This window comes from Macaca mulatta, chromosome 6 (assembly GCF_049350105.2).
Source record: "Macaca mulatta isolate MMU2019108-1 chromosome 6, T2T-MMU8v2.0, whole genome shotgun sequence".
Classification (NCBI taxonomy): Eukaryota; Metazoa; Chordata; class Mammalia; order Primates; family Cercopithecidae; genus Macaca; species Macaca mulatta.
The window spans coordinates 84508612-84528962 of NC_133411.1; the positions used below are offsets into that span (position 1 = coordinate 84508612).

The 20351-nt window shown below is 36.7% G+C and overlaps 1 protein-coding gene across 3 annotated transcripts in view; it reads right to left on the reverse strand.

The window, feature by feature from the left end:
• Window positions 1–20351, reverse strand: part of AP3B1 (adaptor related protein complex 3 subunit beta 1) — a 298620-nt gene that overhangs the window by 151859 nt on the left and 126410 nt on the right. For all 3 annotated transcript variants that reach the window (XM_028849534.2, XM_028849535.2, XM_028849539.2), the window contains exons 12-14: window positions 10219–10281; window positions 7299–7431; window positions 674–783 (exon numbers count right to left, since the gene is read on the reverse strand). In XM_028849534.2, the coding sequence (XP_028705367.1) occupies window positions 674–783; window positions 7299–7431; window positions 10219–10281 (306 nt within the window). The remainder of the gene's footprint in view (window positions 1–673; window positions 784–7298; window positions 7432–10218; window positions 10282–20351) is intronic.

Here is a 20351-nt window from a genome sequence, read left to right on the forward strand (position 1 = left end):
AAACATACATGAACCTTGAAAACATGCTAAGTGAAAGATGCCAGAAACAAAAGGCTACATATAGTCCAGAAAAGGCAAATCCATAAAGATAAAAAAGTAGATTAGTAGTGGCCAGGGGATAGAGTGAAGGGAGACTGGGCAGTCTCAGCTACGGAATTTTTTTTAAGGGGTGATGAAAATGTCCTGCAATTACATACTGGTGATGGTTGCAAAACTTGGAAGTGATCAAAAACCAATGATACACTTCAAAAGAGTAAATTTTATAGTATAAAATTATGTCTCAATTTAAAAAAACCAAATTTGTGCACAAAGTGTGCTCACTGGTATTGTTTCTAACTCCTCTCAAAGGACAGCTCTGGGAAAGAGATGTTTCTATATTCACTTCATGTATGACACATGAACATGCATATACACGCATCCAACATCTAGCTATTGATACAAAAAACCCACACTGCTATCTCCAATTCCAGTCTAATACCACGAGGCTCATTCTATCCTTCCCCCTATTCAGATTTGTAATTCCCTCCTATGACAGCAAGAAATCTGAGAATCTCAGAATTGGAATCCGGACAGTTCAGCTCTCCTAACCATTACCTTTAGGCTGACCATTTACTTTAACAAAACTACAACTTACTGAACAAAATTCAGCAAACTTCTCTTAACTGATACTCACAGTGATACTGTCCAAGAGTTTGGCCATATGTTTAATAATTTCACCATGTTGAACAGGTTGCATTTGCAGTAATTTCTTTATAACAACCACACTTTCAGCAACAACTATTTCTGAAAAAGATAGAAATTATTCATACTAAATATGTATAATTCAATTCAAATGCAATATGCTTGGTAAAATGTAAACTTAAATTAGAAAGACATTCTATTTAATACATGCCTTAAAAGACTATGTGGAAAGTATAACCGCCCTGAGTGCACTTCCAAATCTGAGGTGTGAACATCTGTCTCAACTAGAAGAGTTAACTTTAATTTCTAACCTCTGTTGCTGTCTCCTAGCTTCTGTAGTTCCCTATCTCTGCATCTTTAGATCAAGAAAGCAAGAGAGGTTGGATTATGCTGCCCACCATAGTGTTCTATGTCTTTGGCTTTTAACCAGGTCCTCAAATACTGCTCTTTGATTCCTATAAATTATATAGTTGAAATCAATTATCTACAATCTAAACAACATTTTCCCTATTCTGCAGAAAACAGCAAACTAAAACACTAGAAAACAATTTCCTTAAGCGAAATGTCCAGAAAAGTGAGTAGTAAAGATGAGTGGTAGTAGGAAAGACGTTACTGTAGAAATAGCATGGAGTGTGAAACCAGAAAGAATGGGATTGTGAGCTGGATTGTCTCTATTTGTTCTATGAAGTCCACTCTGCCTTTCTTTCCCTAGCACTGTGCCTGAAGAGGCCCACCTGTAGTCTGCCTCAACCAGACTCCCTTGGTCCTGGCTTACAGCTGTGTTTAGCCAACAGAACGCTTCAGCAGGAGTTGGGGGAGGGAGGAGATATTTATTATCCTGGATCCCTACTCTGCCAGCCTCCTCTACCTGGTATCACATGCAATCCCCTACTCAAGGTACTGCAAGTGCCTCTCTTCTGCAGGGTCTGGTAACTGCTTCTGCTCCTCACACCCCTTCCCTTTAATCTGAGGTATGGTAAAGGCCTCCCACGATTGATAGCCTGTCAGCTCTAGGGTGTTACATTATATCTTGTTGGTTTCCCTTAATCCTGCCCACAGTTTACAAATAGTTCATTCACTAAATTCGCTTCAATCATCCCTTTTAAGTGTGCCATCTGTTTCTTGCCACAGCCTTAACTAATATAGTAACTGCTACTAGATGTGGATAGGAAGCAAATCCTCAAACTGGGATTACGGGATTGAGTTATCACACTAAACTGGCCAATCATTGGTCCAGTTTCTTTTTGGTGGTACTGGTAAAGAAATGTACTATAACTCATCTGAGAACCTGACCTTATGAAATGAATCTTATATAATGTGTTATTAATGCTAGTGATGCCAGAGAAATAAATCAACATTGTCTTTACTTATTATTTTGATATTTTTATTAATAGGGCTTCATGGCTATTAGGAATTCCCCTAGTGTATACTACACAAAGGTTTATTTTAATACTATATTAGAAATACCATGATTTGTGTCCTATTACTCTTTTTTTTTTTTTTTTTTTTTTTGAGACAGAGTCTTGCTCTGTCACCCAGGCTGGAGCGCCGTGGCGCAATTTCGGCTCACTGCAACCTCCGCCTCCCAGATTCAAGCAATTCTCCTGCCGCAGCCTCCTGAGTAGCTGGGATTACAGGCGCACACCACCACACCTGGCTAATTTTTTTTATTTTTAGTAGAGATGGGGTTTCTCCATGTTGGTCAGGCTGATCTCAAACTCCTGACCTCATGATCCACCTGCCTTTGCCTCCCAAAGTGCTGGGATTACAGGCGTGAGTCACCGCGCCCGGCCTACTGTTTCACTGAAATGCATTTTTTATACAGCTCCCTTTAAGAATATAAACAAAATTCATCATTCTAATCCTTAGTAAATATATGTATTTCAAACTGTTTACCTATTTATCCATAAGAATAATAAATTAACTAATATTGACCAGGAACAGTGGCTCAGCACTTTGGGAGGCCGAGGCAGGAGGATGGCTTGATCCCAGGAGTTCAAGACCAGCCTGGGCAACATAGAAAATCCCATGTCTACAAAAAATACAAAAATTAGCCAGGAGTTATAGTACGTGCCTAGAGTAGCAGCTATTCAGGAGGCTGAAGTAGGAGAATCACCTGGGCCCAGGAAGGTTGAGGCTGAAGGGAGCCGTGATCACAACACTGCACTCCAGCCTGGGTGACAGAGTGAGAAAAGAAAAAACAAAAAAAAAATCTAGTATGATTTAACTAAAAGCTAACTAATATTAATGCTTTAGTTTACAAAACGACATCATATTTCATTAACGTCTCACAATAATATAAGGTAGGTACCTTATTATTATTATTTTAAAGATGAAGAAAGGGAGATGCACTGGAATTATATCACTTTGTCTAGAATTCAAACTCAGAACTAGGATGTACATTCTACCTATATATGTTCTATGCTATTATAAGCAAGTATTACTTTTTTTTTTTTTTTTTTTTTTTTGAGACAGAGTTTTGCTCTTGTTGCCCAGGCTGGAGTGCAGAGTGGCGCCATCTCGGCTCACTGCAACCTCCACCACCTGGATTCAAGCAATTCTCCTGCCTCAGCCTCCCAAGTAGCTGGGATTACAGGCACCTGCCACCACACCCACCTAATTTTTTGTATTTTTAGTAGAGATGGGGTTTCGCCACGTTGGGCAGACTGGTCTTAAACTCCTGACCTCAGGTGATCCACCCACCTCGGCCTCCCAAATGCTAGGACTACCGGCATGAGCCATCACACCTGCCTATAGGCAAGTATTACTTCTATAACGACTACCTCTTGGTGCTATGAGGAAAGCAAAGGTAAATGAGAATTAGATTCTGCCCTCATCAAACTTACACTCTAGTAGAAAAATAAATGGTTATGTGATTACTATGCAAAGCTAAATTTGGTAAGTGTGGTTTTAAAGAATGCACAGTATAACAAATTTGTATTTTAAAAATACATTATTGCAAAACTAGCCTAAGTAAGAGAAAAAATGTCACATAATTTAATTATCTACAAGCAGAGGCAGGATCGGCTATGGCTGAAAAATGTGTTTGGCATCATTTATCTTTAGGAACTACATTAGTTTCCTATTGTTGCTGTCACAGATTACTAAAAACATAGTGACTTAAAACGATGCAAATTTGTCATTGTACAGCTCTAAAGCCAGAAGTCTAACATAGGTCTTATGGGACTAACATCAAGTTGTCAACAGGGCTGTGTTCCCTCTGGAAGTTTTAGGGGAAATCTGTTCCTTCCCCGTTCCAACTTCTCAAGCATGCCCACTTTCCTTGGTTCAAAGACCTCTTCCAAGAATCACATTACCCTGACCTTCTGACATCTTCTGACTGACCTGCCTCTCTCTTTCCCGTATAAAGACCCACATGATAACATTAGGTCCATCCACATAATCTCCCCATCTATAGAAACTTGACTTAATCATATCTGCGAAGTCTCTTTTTCCATGTAAGGTAACATATTCACAGGTTCTGGGCATCTTTGGAGTGCAATAATTCTGCCTACCACAGGTGCCTTCTCATTCCCCTCAGGTAATTCCACTCTGCTTCTCCTTTATGCTACCTCTTGGTTTCCAAAGACCTCAGCACGTTGGTGCTACTCTATCAGAAGCACAAAATGATCCTATGTTTTAGATATTTCCTAACTTCCTCCTTGTCCTCAACAAAACTTAATGGACCTAACTCTAAAAAGTACAGCTACTATCATACCCATTTTACAAATGAAGAATCTGGCGCACAGGTAGATTGAGTAATTTACTCAGGATAGCTGTAACATTCAATATAGGTGGTATAGTCCTACATGTAAGCAAATAGCTGGCAAGAGAGTAAGTGGTCACTATATGGGGAGACTATAATATATTTGTCTTACATTACTATCTCCCTCCAATAGACTATGAGCTCTATAAAGGCAGGAACCTTTTATAAGTTAAATAAATATCCTATTAATATGCTCAACATTTATTAAAGATCTCAACTGATTTAAGTCTTCAATAAATGCTTACTGAATTTTTTTTTTTTTTTGAGATGGAGTCTCGCTCTGTTGCCCAGGCTGGAGTGCAGTGGTGTGATCTCGGCTCGACAAAACAGTCTTCTGCCTCACTCCTTTTAGAGTAGATGGCAATAAGGTTATTCAAAAAAGTAAATTTTGCTAATATGTTACCTAAAATAAATTACCTAAGTCAACTAAAATGTAGATTTCTCTTACTAAAGGTCTATAAGAAATTGGTTTATCAAATTAATCTTAGAGAGTAATAATGGACTGTTTTAGGGCAAGCTTCAGGTCTGCTTAGAAAGGCTCTTAACAACACACACACAAAACTAGAAGTCCAAGAGAAATATATTAAACATATATAAAAACAATTGAGCCCAAATGTCCCTGAGGTTTAAAGATTCATTATTTGAAGAGATGATGAGGTATTCATTTCAATATAAAAATCAAAGAATTACAGATTCCTAGAGCCTTAGAAGATTTTACAGATTTTAAAGAAACTGAGTCTTCATTCACAATATTTATTCCTAAAAGTAGATCTTTTAATACAAAGAGGAAGGGGCTCTATTGTCAGGATGGCTATGTTAAAGTTAAAAATACTATGACTTTCTTTTATGTGACTAATTTTGATATAAATATTCTCCTTATTTGTTTTACCTCTCACTTTTACTGAGCCAGACTTCCAAACTACAAAAAATAGTGTAGCATATGTGATACAGAGATAATTAATCAGGTATTATGGGCTAATGATGATTATGCAAATATCATCTAGACAATACAATTTAAGTTTGTTAATATTCACTGCAGGGGAAAAAAAAAAAAACATGGTTAAGAGTTTTATCAAAAAACAAAAGCCTAACCATTAAAATATCAGAATTTAAAATAGTAAATCCTTCTACTTTTAGAGAGGGAGTATATATTATATTAGTCTTTCATTTTCTATTTATAAAACAATCTAGTCTTCCCTTAAAAGTGATGTAGGGGTAGAATATTTATCTTTTAAAGTCAGTAAAAATATTTGTTGAGAAATTAAATCTGAAGCAGAAATAACTGCTTTAAAATCCAAAGCTTGAAATTTTCCATCAGAAAAAAAAAGTCAAAAAATAAAATTGAGAAAATTTGAATATATTTTGTATTTGAATGAACTAATCAGTGTTCTAACTAACTTCCAGTGCTTTCCGTATACAACTAAAATGTAAAAGAACAATTGCCGTGGCAAATCTTGGTTCATAATCTTTAATGGTACAAGGTTATTTTCCCAAGGTATGTATTTTATTTGGTCGAATAGAAAGTCATTATTAAAGGCACAGAAAAATTTCTTCAAAACACATTTTTAAAGTCACATTTTAAAATGTGACATAGAAACAGAGATAAAAGGATTATTGTTAAAAGTAGAAAGAGATAGAGTGGATGACACTTATCATCCTATCTCCACTAGCTATTTTGTAGAGATAAAAAAATTTTTAAACCTATTGTCTTGATAATTTTGGTTGGCATTTATTTGGAGTTTTAATACTACAGGTAGAAAAATCTTTAGTCATAATATCTTCAGTTTACAGGTACAAGTTTAAAATTTTATGCTCACAACAAAAATCAGTGTTATCTGGGAATAAAGTTTGTTCTAATTTTTTTCATCAGAAATACTTTCAACAATGTTACAGTTTTCTAAAGATAGCTACATGTGGGAAAAGGTAATTAGGGATTATAGGATTCTTGTACTAAAAAGTTATTTTTCAAATAAAATGTAATCAATTTTATTGTTTTATCTCATGGGCTGCTATATCATATATGTCCATATCTAGACATGACATAAACATAAGTATATTTTAAATCCCATAAATAATTTCAATGATTTTACAAAGAAAATTATGCTTTTCTTTAAAAAGTCTTTTTAATTAAATACGTAATTATAATAAAAGTCCTTTAAACAAAATTATTTTAAAGGTAAAGTTGGCTTTTCTTTCTTTCTCTAAATGGCTCCACTTATTTTAAAGCCTTACCCACAGAAATAACTGATATGGGATCTAGATTACATATTTTACTGGATATTACCTATCCAGTTTTACCAAACACTTAGATATTGTTTGGCTTAAAAACATAAAGCTACTCCAAGTTGATGGCTTTTAAATCTAGTTAATTTTGAATATAAAATTATTAGGTGAATTTCTGAGGAAAAAAATGTTGAAGGTATAACATGTTTTTTGATCTAGCCACTTCTCCATGTTATAGTCATTTGCCTGCTTTTAGCACCCTCTGCAGGTGAACCAATATTATGCATGACTTACATGCCATTAAAATGCAGTAAAAAGATGGAAAGGATACAATCAAGGTGATTAAACTGTAAAGAAGTAAAACATATTTTCATAGATCTGTTGCAGTAAAACAAATACTACCAGCTAGTTAACAGCCTATTTTACGAAAAAAAAAAAAAAAAAGAAAGAACCCAGAATATGCATATTTATGTGCATTTCAAGGATAAAGTGCTACTTATTGTGACCATACTACTGACATAACTGGAAAAGCTCAAATGCAAAGTTAGAAAAAGTTACAACTTGGAAATAATGCCAAGAATATTCAAATTATAAATCACTTGAAAACAAAATAAAACTGTGAACTTACCATCCCTGTTGGACAGCAGACAGACCAAGCCATTGAGGCACGTGTCAGTTACTTCCACGATGTTGGTTGCACATCTGCCTATAGTCTGAATAGTGGCTGCTGCAAATTGTTTATCCTGGCTTTTCACATAGGTCTAAAAGATATTATTTCAATTAGTTTACACATTGGTATTATCGAGTTAACCAAAAATCTGATTATATTAAATTTCGTCAATATGTAAGAATTCCGGAATATATAAACTTCTCATAAGCACAATATGAGGACCAAGTGATGATGTAGATTAATTTCATTTTGTTTTGATTTTTTTACTTAATGAATGTGCCTACGGACGAAGCACATTTTCAAGCCAGGCTCATTCACCTGTGGCCCTAGTGGCTTGAGACTGCAAAACAGATAGTAGGAGCAGTCACCCAAAGACAGCAATTAGTTTAAGTGCAAGGTTGAAAGAGATGATGAGAGCTCTCTCTTTGGAGGTTTCAGTTCATTTACCAGCAGCATCTGTGAATCTATGGAAAAAAAAAGTCACTTTTTCAGAGACACTAAATCTAAGAATTGGGAGAAAAGGAAGAAAGGGACCAGTAGGCTATTTACAAACATTTTACTTTCAAAATCTATCACAATGGTGGTAAAAGAATAATAGTTACAATGAACAGTATTTCAATAAAGACTTCAAATACTCACTTTATAATAAAATACCATACTTTTGAAACCAGTTTTCTTTAAAAGTATGCTTTAAAAATATACTGTAAAGGGTATATGTATGTGTGTGTATATATAATATATATACACTATATATATACTATATAGTATATATATACACTATATATATACTATATAGTATACACACATATATAGTATATATATACACACACACACTATATATATACACACACACTATATATAATATACACACACTATATATATAGTGTATATATATACACACACTATATATAGTGTATATATACACACACACTATATACATACAAATTTAAAAATAAAGAAATAAATCACTGATTTAACAACAGGAAGTTAAAAGATCTTTTAAAAATTTATAATAGCCCTAGAGAATTTCACTTTGGTTAGAACCTTCCTAATTTTTACATGACAAAAGCTTCCACTGTTTACAGAAATATACATACTTTATATCATATATATGAAATTTGAAATGTCATTAACAATTGAAATTTTTAAGAAAGAGTCCCAACCTCAAATAAGAAGTATACAATGTAGACTTAACACTATGGTTATCAAAAATGCAAAAAAAGTATATACATTTAAGTGGTGTCTAAACAACGAATGGAGGAGAAAATCTAAAGATATCTAAAAAAATACAAATCTGCTAAAAATGGTACCCACAAGGTGATTAAATGTTGAAGAAATAAATTAATTAAACTCTCCTAGTTTTTTATATTTAAAAGTGTTCCTGAATAATTTAATTTCCTTAACTAAAAATATATACTTATGAATCTTTAGAAACATTCCCTATTTTACCCAAAAAGTTGCTAAAAGTATAACTATGAGCATAACAGCAAATATAGACAGAAGGTACAAATTTAGAGAGTGATAAAAATGAATACATGAAAAAAATATACTTAAAAGTTTGACTGAAAAACGGACCTTATTAAACATCCCAATATCAAATGAAAAGACTAGATGACCAAAATTTTGAAACAGGTCTAGTATGTGCCCTCTATACAACCCATTCCATAAGATTACCTAAGTCTCCCTTCGTACAATCCTAGGAGACTTGATATAAGCAAAAAGTAGACAGTGAGAGGACACCCAAAGAGACTAGACAGGACAACAGGAAAGGAACAAGAATAAACACAAAGACCAGTACTTTAAATAAATAACATTATAAGAATGAAGTGAAAATCAAATTCAAGCAATGATCTACAGCTATAAGATTACTGAATAAGAACATAAAATACTATATTTTCTGTCATATAAATGAGTGCATTTCCAGAACATCTTAATTTTTTAAGAAATTTGTCTAGAAAGATACACATCATAAAAGTAGAGTCATCCAGGTATGAAAATATAAATTATGGACATGCCATATTTATTCTACTACTCCTGTAAAAAATTTAAAAATCACATAGCTAAAAAGAAATAGTGTACATAGTGTCTTATACCCAAGAAGAAATTTAATACTGGCATATAGGAGAACTATGGTAAAAAATACATCTCTGAAAGTTGGAAGCTGATAAAAGAAAAACTCTGTGATTACTGCATAGTATGTGGTATATTTTTGTTAAGAAAACAGATAATGGAATGTAAAAGTCATGATACTGATGTAAAGTTTTCTATTGCTGTGCTCTACCACTAAGGTTTCAGAGATGACCTTTCCATCATAAACGGTATGATGTCCATGAAGTAGTTTTTGAATAATATTTTGGGGAAAATGCAGCTAGGAAGATTCTTATACGGCATAAAAGTACAACAAAACAAATCAAAATAAAAAACAGCAATTTAAAAAATCATAGTGGGGCAATTATAAACAACATTTTTGAGCTATATATGAGGCCACGGGGGTAGTGTCAAAAATAGTGATAGGTCAATAAAATAGGAACAACCAGGTAAGAAATGAAGCCACTTTCATGACCACAGAGTACAGAAAGGATTATTTATGTTGGCAGCACAAAAAGATGAAATTCTTACCAGAAATGCAATTTCAAACAAAGACAGAGTTATAAACCAAAGTCCTTCAAAGTCTATGAAAATATGAAAGAGAATACTATGTTTTCCTTAAATTATAAATTTGTAATTATTCTTACAAATTTGTAAATTTCTTAGTTGTCAATCTTGTACCAATCACTATTTTATGTATATAATTACTTATTTCTAGATAGAAAAAGATGCATATTTAAGACTGAACATATGTTTTAGAAGTTTTTTATAATTAGCACTGTACACAAACCTGAAATTCTCGAAGAAGAGTTGATATGTTGGCTTCATTTGCCAAGTTTGTCAAAATTTCAAGCTGTAGAAGACAAAAGAGGAAGTAAACATTTAAAAACAATGATAGCAAGATGAATTTAATAGAGTATAGGCATTTAATTGAAAGTTTATTTCACTTTTAAAAATCACATTGTCGGCCAGGCACGGTGACTCACGCCTGTAATGCCAACACTTTGGGAAGCCGAGGCAGGCGGATCACCTGAGGCCAGGAGTTCAAGACCAGCCTGACCAACATGGAGAAACCCCGTCTCTACTAAAAATACAAAATTCGCCAGGCATGAGGGTGCATGCCTATAATCCCAGCTACTCGGGAGGCTGAGGCAGGAGAATCGCTGGAACCCAGGAGGCAGAGGTTGCGGTGAGCCAAGATCGCGCCATTGCACTCCAGCCTGGGAAACAAGAGTGAAACTCTGACACACACACACACACACACACAAATTCTGACACACACACACACACACAAAATCACATTGTCGCCAATGTGGTAAGGCATTACACCCTTCAGGTCAATTTAGTCTACTTTCTTATGTTCACAAACTGATGACAATTCCTAGTTCTTTGAAAATAATTTGGAAAAGGAGAATCCTACATCTTCACTAACTGTTTGCTCAATGCAAACTTACAATTTATATCTAATTAACCTAAGCAGTTCTGCCAGTTTGGCTTTTGTCTTTTAGCAAAGTTAGAAAACAATTTGCCCTCCATGTTAATACATCTGTTTTCCAGATAGCAATTAATTCTTTTGATTTGTTCTCCTATAATCTACCATCCCATATACTCAGACATTTTAATTCCCTCTTCTGGATTTATAGATATAAACAATGTGTAATCTCCAATGGGCTTGTGAAAAAAAAATTTTACTAATAAAAAATAGTCTTAAGAAAATCACAAAAAAACAGAAGAGACAAACAGAAGCAAATCAAGATGTGAACATAAATACATTCATATCAGTAATTACATTAAATAAAGCCAAAAAGCCAAATATTTATAGCCCCAACTGATTTTTGACAAGGCAAACAGAAACACAAAATGGGGAAAGGATACCCTATTCAACAAATGGTGCCAGGATAATTGGTAAGCCACACGTAGAAGAATGAAACTGGATCCTCATCTCTTATCTTATATAAAATTCAACTCAAGATGGATCAAAGACTTAAATCTAAGACCTGAAACCATAAAGATTCTAGAAGATAACATTGGAAAAACCCTTCTAGACACTGGCTTAGGCAAAGACTTCATGACCCAAATCCAATAACAAATGCAACAAAAACAAAGATAAATAGATGGGGCTTAATTAAACTAGAAAGCTTCTGCACAGCTTAAGAAATAATCAGCAGAGTTAACAGACAACCCACAGAGTGGAAGAAAATCTTCACAGTCTATACATATGACAAAGGACTAATATCCAGAATCTACAAAGAACACAAAGAAATCAGCAAGAAAAAAACAATCCCACCATAAAGTAGGCAAAGGAAATGAATAGACAATTCTCAAAGATATACAAATGGCCAACAAGCATATGGAAAAACGCTCAACATAACTACTTATTAGGGAAATGCAAATCAAAACCACAATGCGAAACCACCTCACTCCAGCAAGAATGGCCATAATCAAAAAATAAAAAAATAATAGATGTTAGCATGGATGTGGTGAAAGGGAACACTTTTACACTGTTGGTAGGAATGTAGACTAGTACAACCACTACAGAAAACAGTGTGGAGATTCCTTTAAAAACTAAAAGTAGAACTACTGCTTGATCCAGCAATCCCACTACTAGGTATCTACCCAGAGGAAAAGAAGTCATTATACAAAAAATATACTTGCACACACGGTTATAGCAGCACAATTTGCAATTGCAAAAATATGGAACCAGCCCAAATGCCCATCAATCAACATGTGGATGAAGAACATGTTATACATATACACACACACACCGTGGAATACTGCTCAGCTACAAAAAGGAACAAAATAATGGCATTCACAGAAATTACATAGAATTGGAGACTATTATTCTAAGTGAAGTAACTCAGGAATGGAAAACCAAACATCGTTATGTTCTCACTCATAAGTGGGAGCTAAGCTATGAGGATGCAAAGGCATACGAATAATACATTGGACTTTGGGAACTCAGGGGAAAGGGGAGGGGGTGGTGAGGAATAAAAGATTACACATTGGATGCAGTGACACTGCTTGGGTGATGGGTGCACCAAAACCTCAGAAATCACTACTAAAGATTAATGCATGTAACCAAACACCACCACCTGTTCCCCAAAAACCTACTGAAATAAAAATTAAAAAAAAAAAAAAACCAAACAGTAAATGATCTAAATGCTCCAATCAGAAGGCACAGACTGTAGGAGGAGTTCTTTATATATTCTGGGTACAAATCATTTATTCAGACACATGTATTAGAAATATTTTTCCCAGATTATCTTTTAATTTTTAATTTTATTTTGATAACTGTATTTTAACTTTTGGACAACTTTTTTTTTTTCTTTTCCTTTTCCTTTTTTTTTTTTTTTTTGAGACAAGGTCTTACTCTGTCACCCAGGCTGAAGTGCAGTGGTGTGATCATGGCTCACTGCAGCCTTAACCTCTGGGGCTCAAGCATTTCTCCCATCTGAGCCTCCCAAGTAGCTGGGACTACAGGTGCCTAACACCATGCTCAGCTTATTTTTAATTTTTTTGTAGGGATGGAGTCTCGTTGTGTTGCCCAGGCTGGTCTTAAACTCCTAGGCTCAAGCAATCCTCCTGCCTCAGCCTCCCAAAGTCCTAGGATTATAGGCATGAACCACTGCATCCAGCTGGACAACTTTTAAAAAACAATCTCAAACAAAAAGCTACATGTACAGTACAAAGAACTGTTGTTGTTTTTCTGAATGATTTGAGACTACAGATGCCAATCTGATGCTACATTATCCCCAAAAACTTCTATGTATATTTCCTATAAACAAGGATGTGTTCCACAGACTACAATACAACCAAGAAAATCAGGTTATTAAACTGATGTATTACTTTCACGTAATTTTCACTATGCATTTAAGTTTCAATAACTGTCTCAATGACATATAATAAAGGGATCCAGTTCAATATCACATATTGCAGCAAGTTGTCTCCTTTGGTCTGAAACAGTTTCTTAGTCTTCCTTTTAACTTTTATGACCTTGACACTTTCGCTAATTATAAACCAGGTTTTTTTGGTAAAATATCCTTGAATTTGGGTATAATTTAGATTTTGTTATTAAACTCAGTTTTCATATGAATAATACATCATTCTAATATTGAACAGTCTTGAACAGTCCATAGTCCATCCTTTCCTCATTGGTTTGTAATATCTCCTCTACTACACGGTACATTTTTGCATGTATGGGCATGTTTCTAAGCTTTCTACTCTTTCTACTTACTTTTCTGTCTAAATAACATACTATTTTAATCACAACAGATTTACATTCCTGACTGCACTCTACACCATACTTATTACTTCCTGAAAACAATGCTCTTTCATAATCCCTTGTGTTAGCATCAATTATGTTTTTCACCTACTCTAACCCTTCAACTTCCCGATCAACCTGCCAACCAAGAAAAAAATTCACAATATTATTCTTTTAAGATCCACCCAAACGTCATCTTTTCTAAACGTCTCAGAGAATTAGCTCCACCTTTCTGTTCTTCACAACACTCAATTCAAATATCCGTATCACTTAAAACACACAGTACTAAAATAAGTTAGTTACAGACAGGGTCTCACTCTATCACCCAGACTGGAGTGCAGTGGCATGCTCAATGGCTCACTGCAGCCTCAACTTTCTGGGCTCAAGCGATCTGCCCACCTCAGCCTCCCAAGTAGCTAAGATTATGGGCATGCACCACCACACCTGGCTAATTTTGATTTTTCTGTAGAGACAGAGTCTCACTACGTGGCCCAAGCTGGTGTCGAACTCCTGGCCTCAAGCAATCCTCCTACCTTAGCCTCCCAAAGTGCTAGCAATACAGGGATGAGCCACTGTGCCAAGCCCTGAGTTATTTATTTATTTATATTATTACACATTAAGTTCTAGGGTACATGTACACAACATGCAGGTTTGATACATAGATATACGTGTGCCATGTTGGTTTGCTGCACCCCTTAACTCGTCATTTACTTTAGGTATTTCTCCTAATGCTGTCTCTCTCCCAGCTCCCAAACCTCTGACAGGCCCCGGTGTGTGATATTCCCCACCCTGTGTCCAAGTGTTCTCATTGTTCAATTCCCACCTATGAGTGAAAACATGTGGTGTTTGGTTTTCTGTCCTTGTGATAGTTTGCTGAGAATGACGATTGCCAGCTTCATCCATGTCCATGCAAAGGACATGAACTCATCCTTTCTAATGGCTGCATAGTATTCCATGGTGTATATATGCCACATTTTCTTAATTCAGTCTATCACTGATAGACATCTGGGTTGGTTCCAAGTCTTGTGATTGTGAACAGTGCTGCAATAAACATATGTGTGCATGTGTCTTTATAGTAGAATGATTTATAATCCTTTGGGTATATACTCAGTAATGGGATCACTGGGTCAAATGTTATTTCTAGTTCTAGATCCTGGAGGAATCACCACACTGTCATCCACAATGGTTGAACTAATTTACACTCCCACAAACAGTGGAACAGCATACCTATTTCTCCACATCCTCTCCAGAATCTATTGTTTCCTGACTTTTTAATGATTGCCATACTAACTGGTGTGAGATGGTATTTCATTGTGGTTTTGATTTGCATTTCTCTGATGACCAGTGATGATAAGCATTTTTTCTTTCATGTGTCTGTTGGCTGCATAGATGTCTTCTTTTGAGAAGAATCTGTTCATATCCTTTGCCTACTTTCGATGGGGTTGTTTTTTCTTGTAAATTTGTTTAAGTTCTTTGTAGATTCTGGATATTAGCCCTTTGTCAGATGGGTAGATTGCAAAAATTTTCTCCCATTCTGTAGGTTGCCTGTTCACTCTGAAGGAGGTTTCTTTTGCCATGCAGAAGCTCTTTAATTAGATCCCATTTGTCAATTTTGGCTTGTGTTACCATTGCTTTTTGGTGTTTTAGTCATGAAGTCCTTGCACATACCTATGTCCTCAATGGTATTGCCTAGGTTTTCTTCTAGGGTGTTTATGGTTTTAGCTCTAACATTTAAGTCTCCAATCCATCTTGAATTAATTTTTTGTATAAAGTGTAAGGAAGGGATCCAGTTTCAGCTTTCTACATATGGCTAGCCAGGTTTCCCAACACCATTTATTAAATAGGGAATCCTTTCCCCATTTCTTGTTTTTGTCAGGTTTGTCAAAGATCAGATGGTTGTAGATGTGTGGTGTTATTTCTGAGGTTTCTGTTCTGTTCCATTGGTCTGCATCTCTGTTTTGGTACCAGTACCATGCTGTTTTGGTTACTGTAGCCTTGTAGTATAAAGTCAGGTAGGGTGATGCCTCCAGCTTTGTTCTTTTTGCTTAGGATTGTCTTGGCAATGCGAGCTCTTTTTTGGTTCCAGATGTACTTTTTCCAATTCTGTGAAGCAAGTCATTGGGAGCTTGACAGGGATGACACTGAATCTATAAATTCCTTTGGGCAGTATGGCCATTATCACTATACTACTTCCTCCTATCCATGAGCATGAAATGTTTTTCCATTTGTTTGTGTCCTCTTTTATTTCGTTGACAAGTGGTTTGTAGTTTTCCTTGAAGAGGTCCTTCACATCCCTTGTAAGTTGGATCCCTAGGTATTTTATTCTCTTTATAATAATTGTGAATGGGAGTTCACTCATAATTTGGCTTTATGTTTGTCTGTTCTTGGTCTATAGGAATGCTTATGATTTTTGTACATTGATTTTGTATTCTGAGACTTTGCTGAAGTTGCTTTAAGGAGATTTTGGGCTGAGACGATGGGGTTTTCTAAATATACCTAAATATACAGGTCATCTGCAAACAGGGACAATTTGACTTCCTCTTTTCCTAATTGAATACCCTTCATTTCTTTCTCTTGCCTGATTGCCCTGGCCAGAACTTCCAACACTATGTTGAACAGGAGTGGTGAGAGAGGGCATCCTTGTCTTGTGCCAGTTTTCAAAGGGAATGCTTCCAGTTTTTCCCATTTAGTATGATATTGGCTGTGGGTTTGTCATAAGTAGCTCTTATTATTTTGAGATACATTCCATCAATACCTAGTTTATTGAGAGTTTTTAGCATGAAAGGCTGTTGAATTTTGTCGAAGGCCTTTTCTGCATCTACTGAGATAATCATGTGGTTTCTGTCATTGGTTCTGTTTACGTGATGGATTACATTTATTGATTTGCGTACGGTGAATCATCCTTGCATTCCAGGGATGAATCCAACTTGATCGTGGTGGATAAGCTGTTTGATGTGCTGAATTCAGTTTGCCAGTATTTTATTAAGGATTTTTGCATCGATGTTCATCAGGGATATTGGTTTAAAATTCTCTTTTTTTGTTGTGTCTCTGCCAGGCTTTGGTATCAGGATGATTCTGGCCCCATAAAATGAGTTAGGGAGGATTCCCTCTTTTTCTATTGATTGGAATAGTTTCAGAAGGAATAGTACCAGCTCCTCTTTGTACCTCTGGTAGAATTCAGCAGTGAATCCGTCTGGTCCTGGACTCTTTTTGGTTGGTAGGCTATTAATTATTGCCTCAATTTCAGAGCCTTTTACTGGTCTCTTTAGAGATTCAACTTCTTCCTGGTTTAGGGTGTATATGTCCAGGAATTTATCCATTTCTTCTAGTTTTTCTAGTTTGAGTAGAGACGTTTATAGTATTCTCTGATGGTAGTTTGTAGTTCTGTGAAATCGGTGGTGGTATCTCCTTTATAATTTTTTAATGCATCTATTTGATTCTTCTCTCTTTTCTTAATTAGTCTTGCTAGCGGTCTATCAATTTTGTTGATCTTTTAAAAAAACCAGCTTCTGGATTCACTGATTTTTTTTAAGGGTTTTTTGTGTCTCTATCTCTTTCCAATCTGCTCTGATCTTAGTTATTTCTTGCCTTCTGCTAGCTTTTGAATTTGTTTGCTCTTACTTCTCTAGTTCTTTTCGTTGTGATGTTAGGGCGTCGATTTTAGATCTTTACTGATTTCTCTTGTGGGCATTTAGTGCTATAAATTTCCCTCTACACACTCCTTTAAGTGTGTCCCAGAGATTCTGGTATGTTGTATCTTTGTTCTCATTGGTTTCAAAGAACATCTTTATTTCTGACTTCATTTCATTATTTACCTTGTAGTCATTCAGGAACAGGTTGTTCAGCTTCCATGTAGTTGTGCAGTTTTGAGTGAGTTTCTTAATCCTGAGTTCTAATTTGATTGTACTGTGCTGTGAGATAGTTTGTTGTGATTTTGTTCGTTTACATTTGCTGAGGAGTGCTTTACTTCCAATTATGTGGTCAATTTTAGAATAAGCTTGATATGGTCCTGAGAAGAATGTATATTCTGTTGATGTGGGGTGGGGAGTTCTGTAGATATCCATTAGGTCTGCTTGGTGCAGAGCTGAGTTCAAGTCCTGGATATCCTTGTTAGCCTTCTGTCTCGTTGATCTGTCTAATATTGACAGTGGGGTGTTAAAGTCTCCCATTATTATTGTGTGGGAGTCTAAGTCTCTTTGTAGGTCTCTAAGGGCTTGCTTATGAATGGGTGCTCCTGGATTGGGTGCATATATATTTAGGATAGTTAGCTCTTTTTGTTGAATTGATCCCTTTACCATTATGTAATGGCCTTCAGATCTTTGTTGGTTTGAAGTCTATTTTGTCAGAGACTAGGATTGCAACTCCTGCTTTTTTTTGCTTTCCATTTGCTCGGTACATCTTTCTCCATCCCTTTATTTTGAGCCTATGTGTATCTCTGCATGTGAGATGGGTCTCCTGAATACAGCACACTGATGGGTCTTGACTCCTTATCTAACTTGCCAGTCTGTGTCTTTTAATTGGGGCATTTAGTCCACTTACATTTAAGGTTAATACTGTTATGTTTGAATTTGATCTTGTCATTATGATATTCACTGTTTATTTTGCCCATTAGTTGATGCAGTTGCTTCATAGAATCGATGGTTTTTACAATTTGGGATGTTTTTGCAGTGGCTGGTACCGGTTATTCCTTTCCATGTTTAGTGCTTCCTTCAAGAGCTCTTGTAAGACAGGCCTGGTTGTGACAAAATCTCTCAGCATTTGCTTGTCTGTAAAGGATTTTATTTCTCCTTCACTTATGAAGCTTAGTTTGGCTGGATATGAAATTCTGGGTTGAAAATTATTTTCTTTAAGAATGCTGAATATTGGCCCCCACTCTCTTCTGGCTTGTGGGATTTCTGCCGAGAGATCTGCTGTTATTCTGATGTGCTTCCCTTTGTGGGTAACTCGACCTTTCTCTCTGGCTGCCCTTAACATTTTTTCCTTCATTTCAACTTTGGTAAATCTGACAATTATGTGTCTTGGGGTTGCTCTTCTCGAGGAGTATTCTGGGGTGTTCTCTGTATTTCTTGAATTTGAATGTTGGCCTGCCTTGCTAGGTTAGGGAAGTTCTCCTGGATAATATCCTGAAGAGTGTTTTCCAAATAGGTTCCACTCTTCCTGTCACTTTCAGGTACATCAATCAAACGTAGATTTGGTCTTTTCACACAGTCTCACATTTCTTGGAGGCTTTGTTTGTTTCTTTTTACTCTTTTTTCTATAACCTTGTCCTCTAGCTCTATTAATTTGATCTTCAATCACAGATACCCTTTCTTCCACTTGATCGAATTGGCTATTGAAGCTTGTGCATGTGTCACAAAGTTCTTGTGCCATGATTTTCAGCTCCAACAGGTCACTTAAGGTCTTCTCTACACTGTTTATTCTAGTTAGCCATTCGTCTAACCTTTTTTCAAGGTTTTTAACCTTCCTTGAGATGGGTTTGAACATGCTCCTTTAGTTCGGAGAAGTTTGTCATGATCGACCTTCTGAAGCCTACTTCTGTCAACTCGTCAAAGTCATTCTCCGTCCAGCTTTGTTCCATGCTGGTGAGGCGCTGTGATCCTTTGAAGGAGAAGAGGCGATCTGGTTTTTAGAATTTTCAGCTCTTCTGTTGTGGTTTCTCCCCATCTTTGTGGTTTTATCTACCTTTGGTCTTTGATGTTGGTGACCTACAGATGGGGTTTTGGTGTGGATGTCCTTTTAGTTGATGTTGATGCAATTCCTTTCTGTTAGTTTTCCTTCTAACAGTCAGGTCCCTCAGCTGCACGTCTGTTGGAGTTTGCTGGAGGTTCACTCCAGACTCTGTTTGCCTGGGTATCACCAGTGGAGGCTGCAGAACAGCAAATACTGCGGAACAGCAAATATTGCTGCCTGGTCCTTCCTCTGGAAGTTTCGTCCCAGAAGGGCACCTGTCTATATGAGGTGTCTGTTGGCCCCTACTGGGAGGCGTTTCCCAGTTAGGCTACCTAGGGGTCAGGGACCCACTTGAGGAGGCAGTCTGTATGTTCTCAGAGCTCAAACACCGAGTTGGAAGAACCACTGCTCTCTTCAGAGCTGCCAGACAGGGACGTTTATGTCTGTAAAAGCTGTCCGCTGCCTTTTGTTCAGCTATGCCCTGCCCACAGAGTCAGTCTACAGAGGAAGCAGGCCTTGCTGAGCTGCGGTGGGCTCTGCCCAGTTCAAGCTCCCTAGCCGCTTTGTTTACCTATTCAAGCCTCAGCAATGGCGGACGACCCTCCCAAGCTGGGCTGCCACCTCGCAGTTTGATCTCAGGCTGCTGCATTAGCAGTGAGCAAGGCTCCATGGGCATGGGACCTACTGAGCCAACCTTGTCTGCTGGTTGCTAAGACCTTGGGAAAAGCTCAGTATTTTGGTGGGAGTGTCCCATTTTTCCAGGTACAGTCTGTCCCGGCTTCCCCCGGCTGGGAAAGGGAAATCCCCCGACCCCTTGCGCTTCATGGGTGAGGCGACGCCCCACTCTGCTTCAGCTTGCCTTCCGGGGCTGCACTCACTGTCCAATCAGTCCCAGTGAGATGAACCAGGTATCTCAGTTGGAAATGCAGAAATCACCCATCTTCTGCGTCCATCAAGCTGAGAGCTGCAGACCAGAGCTATTCCTATTCAGC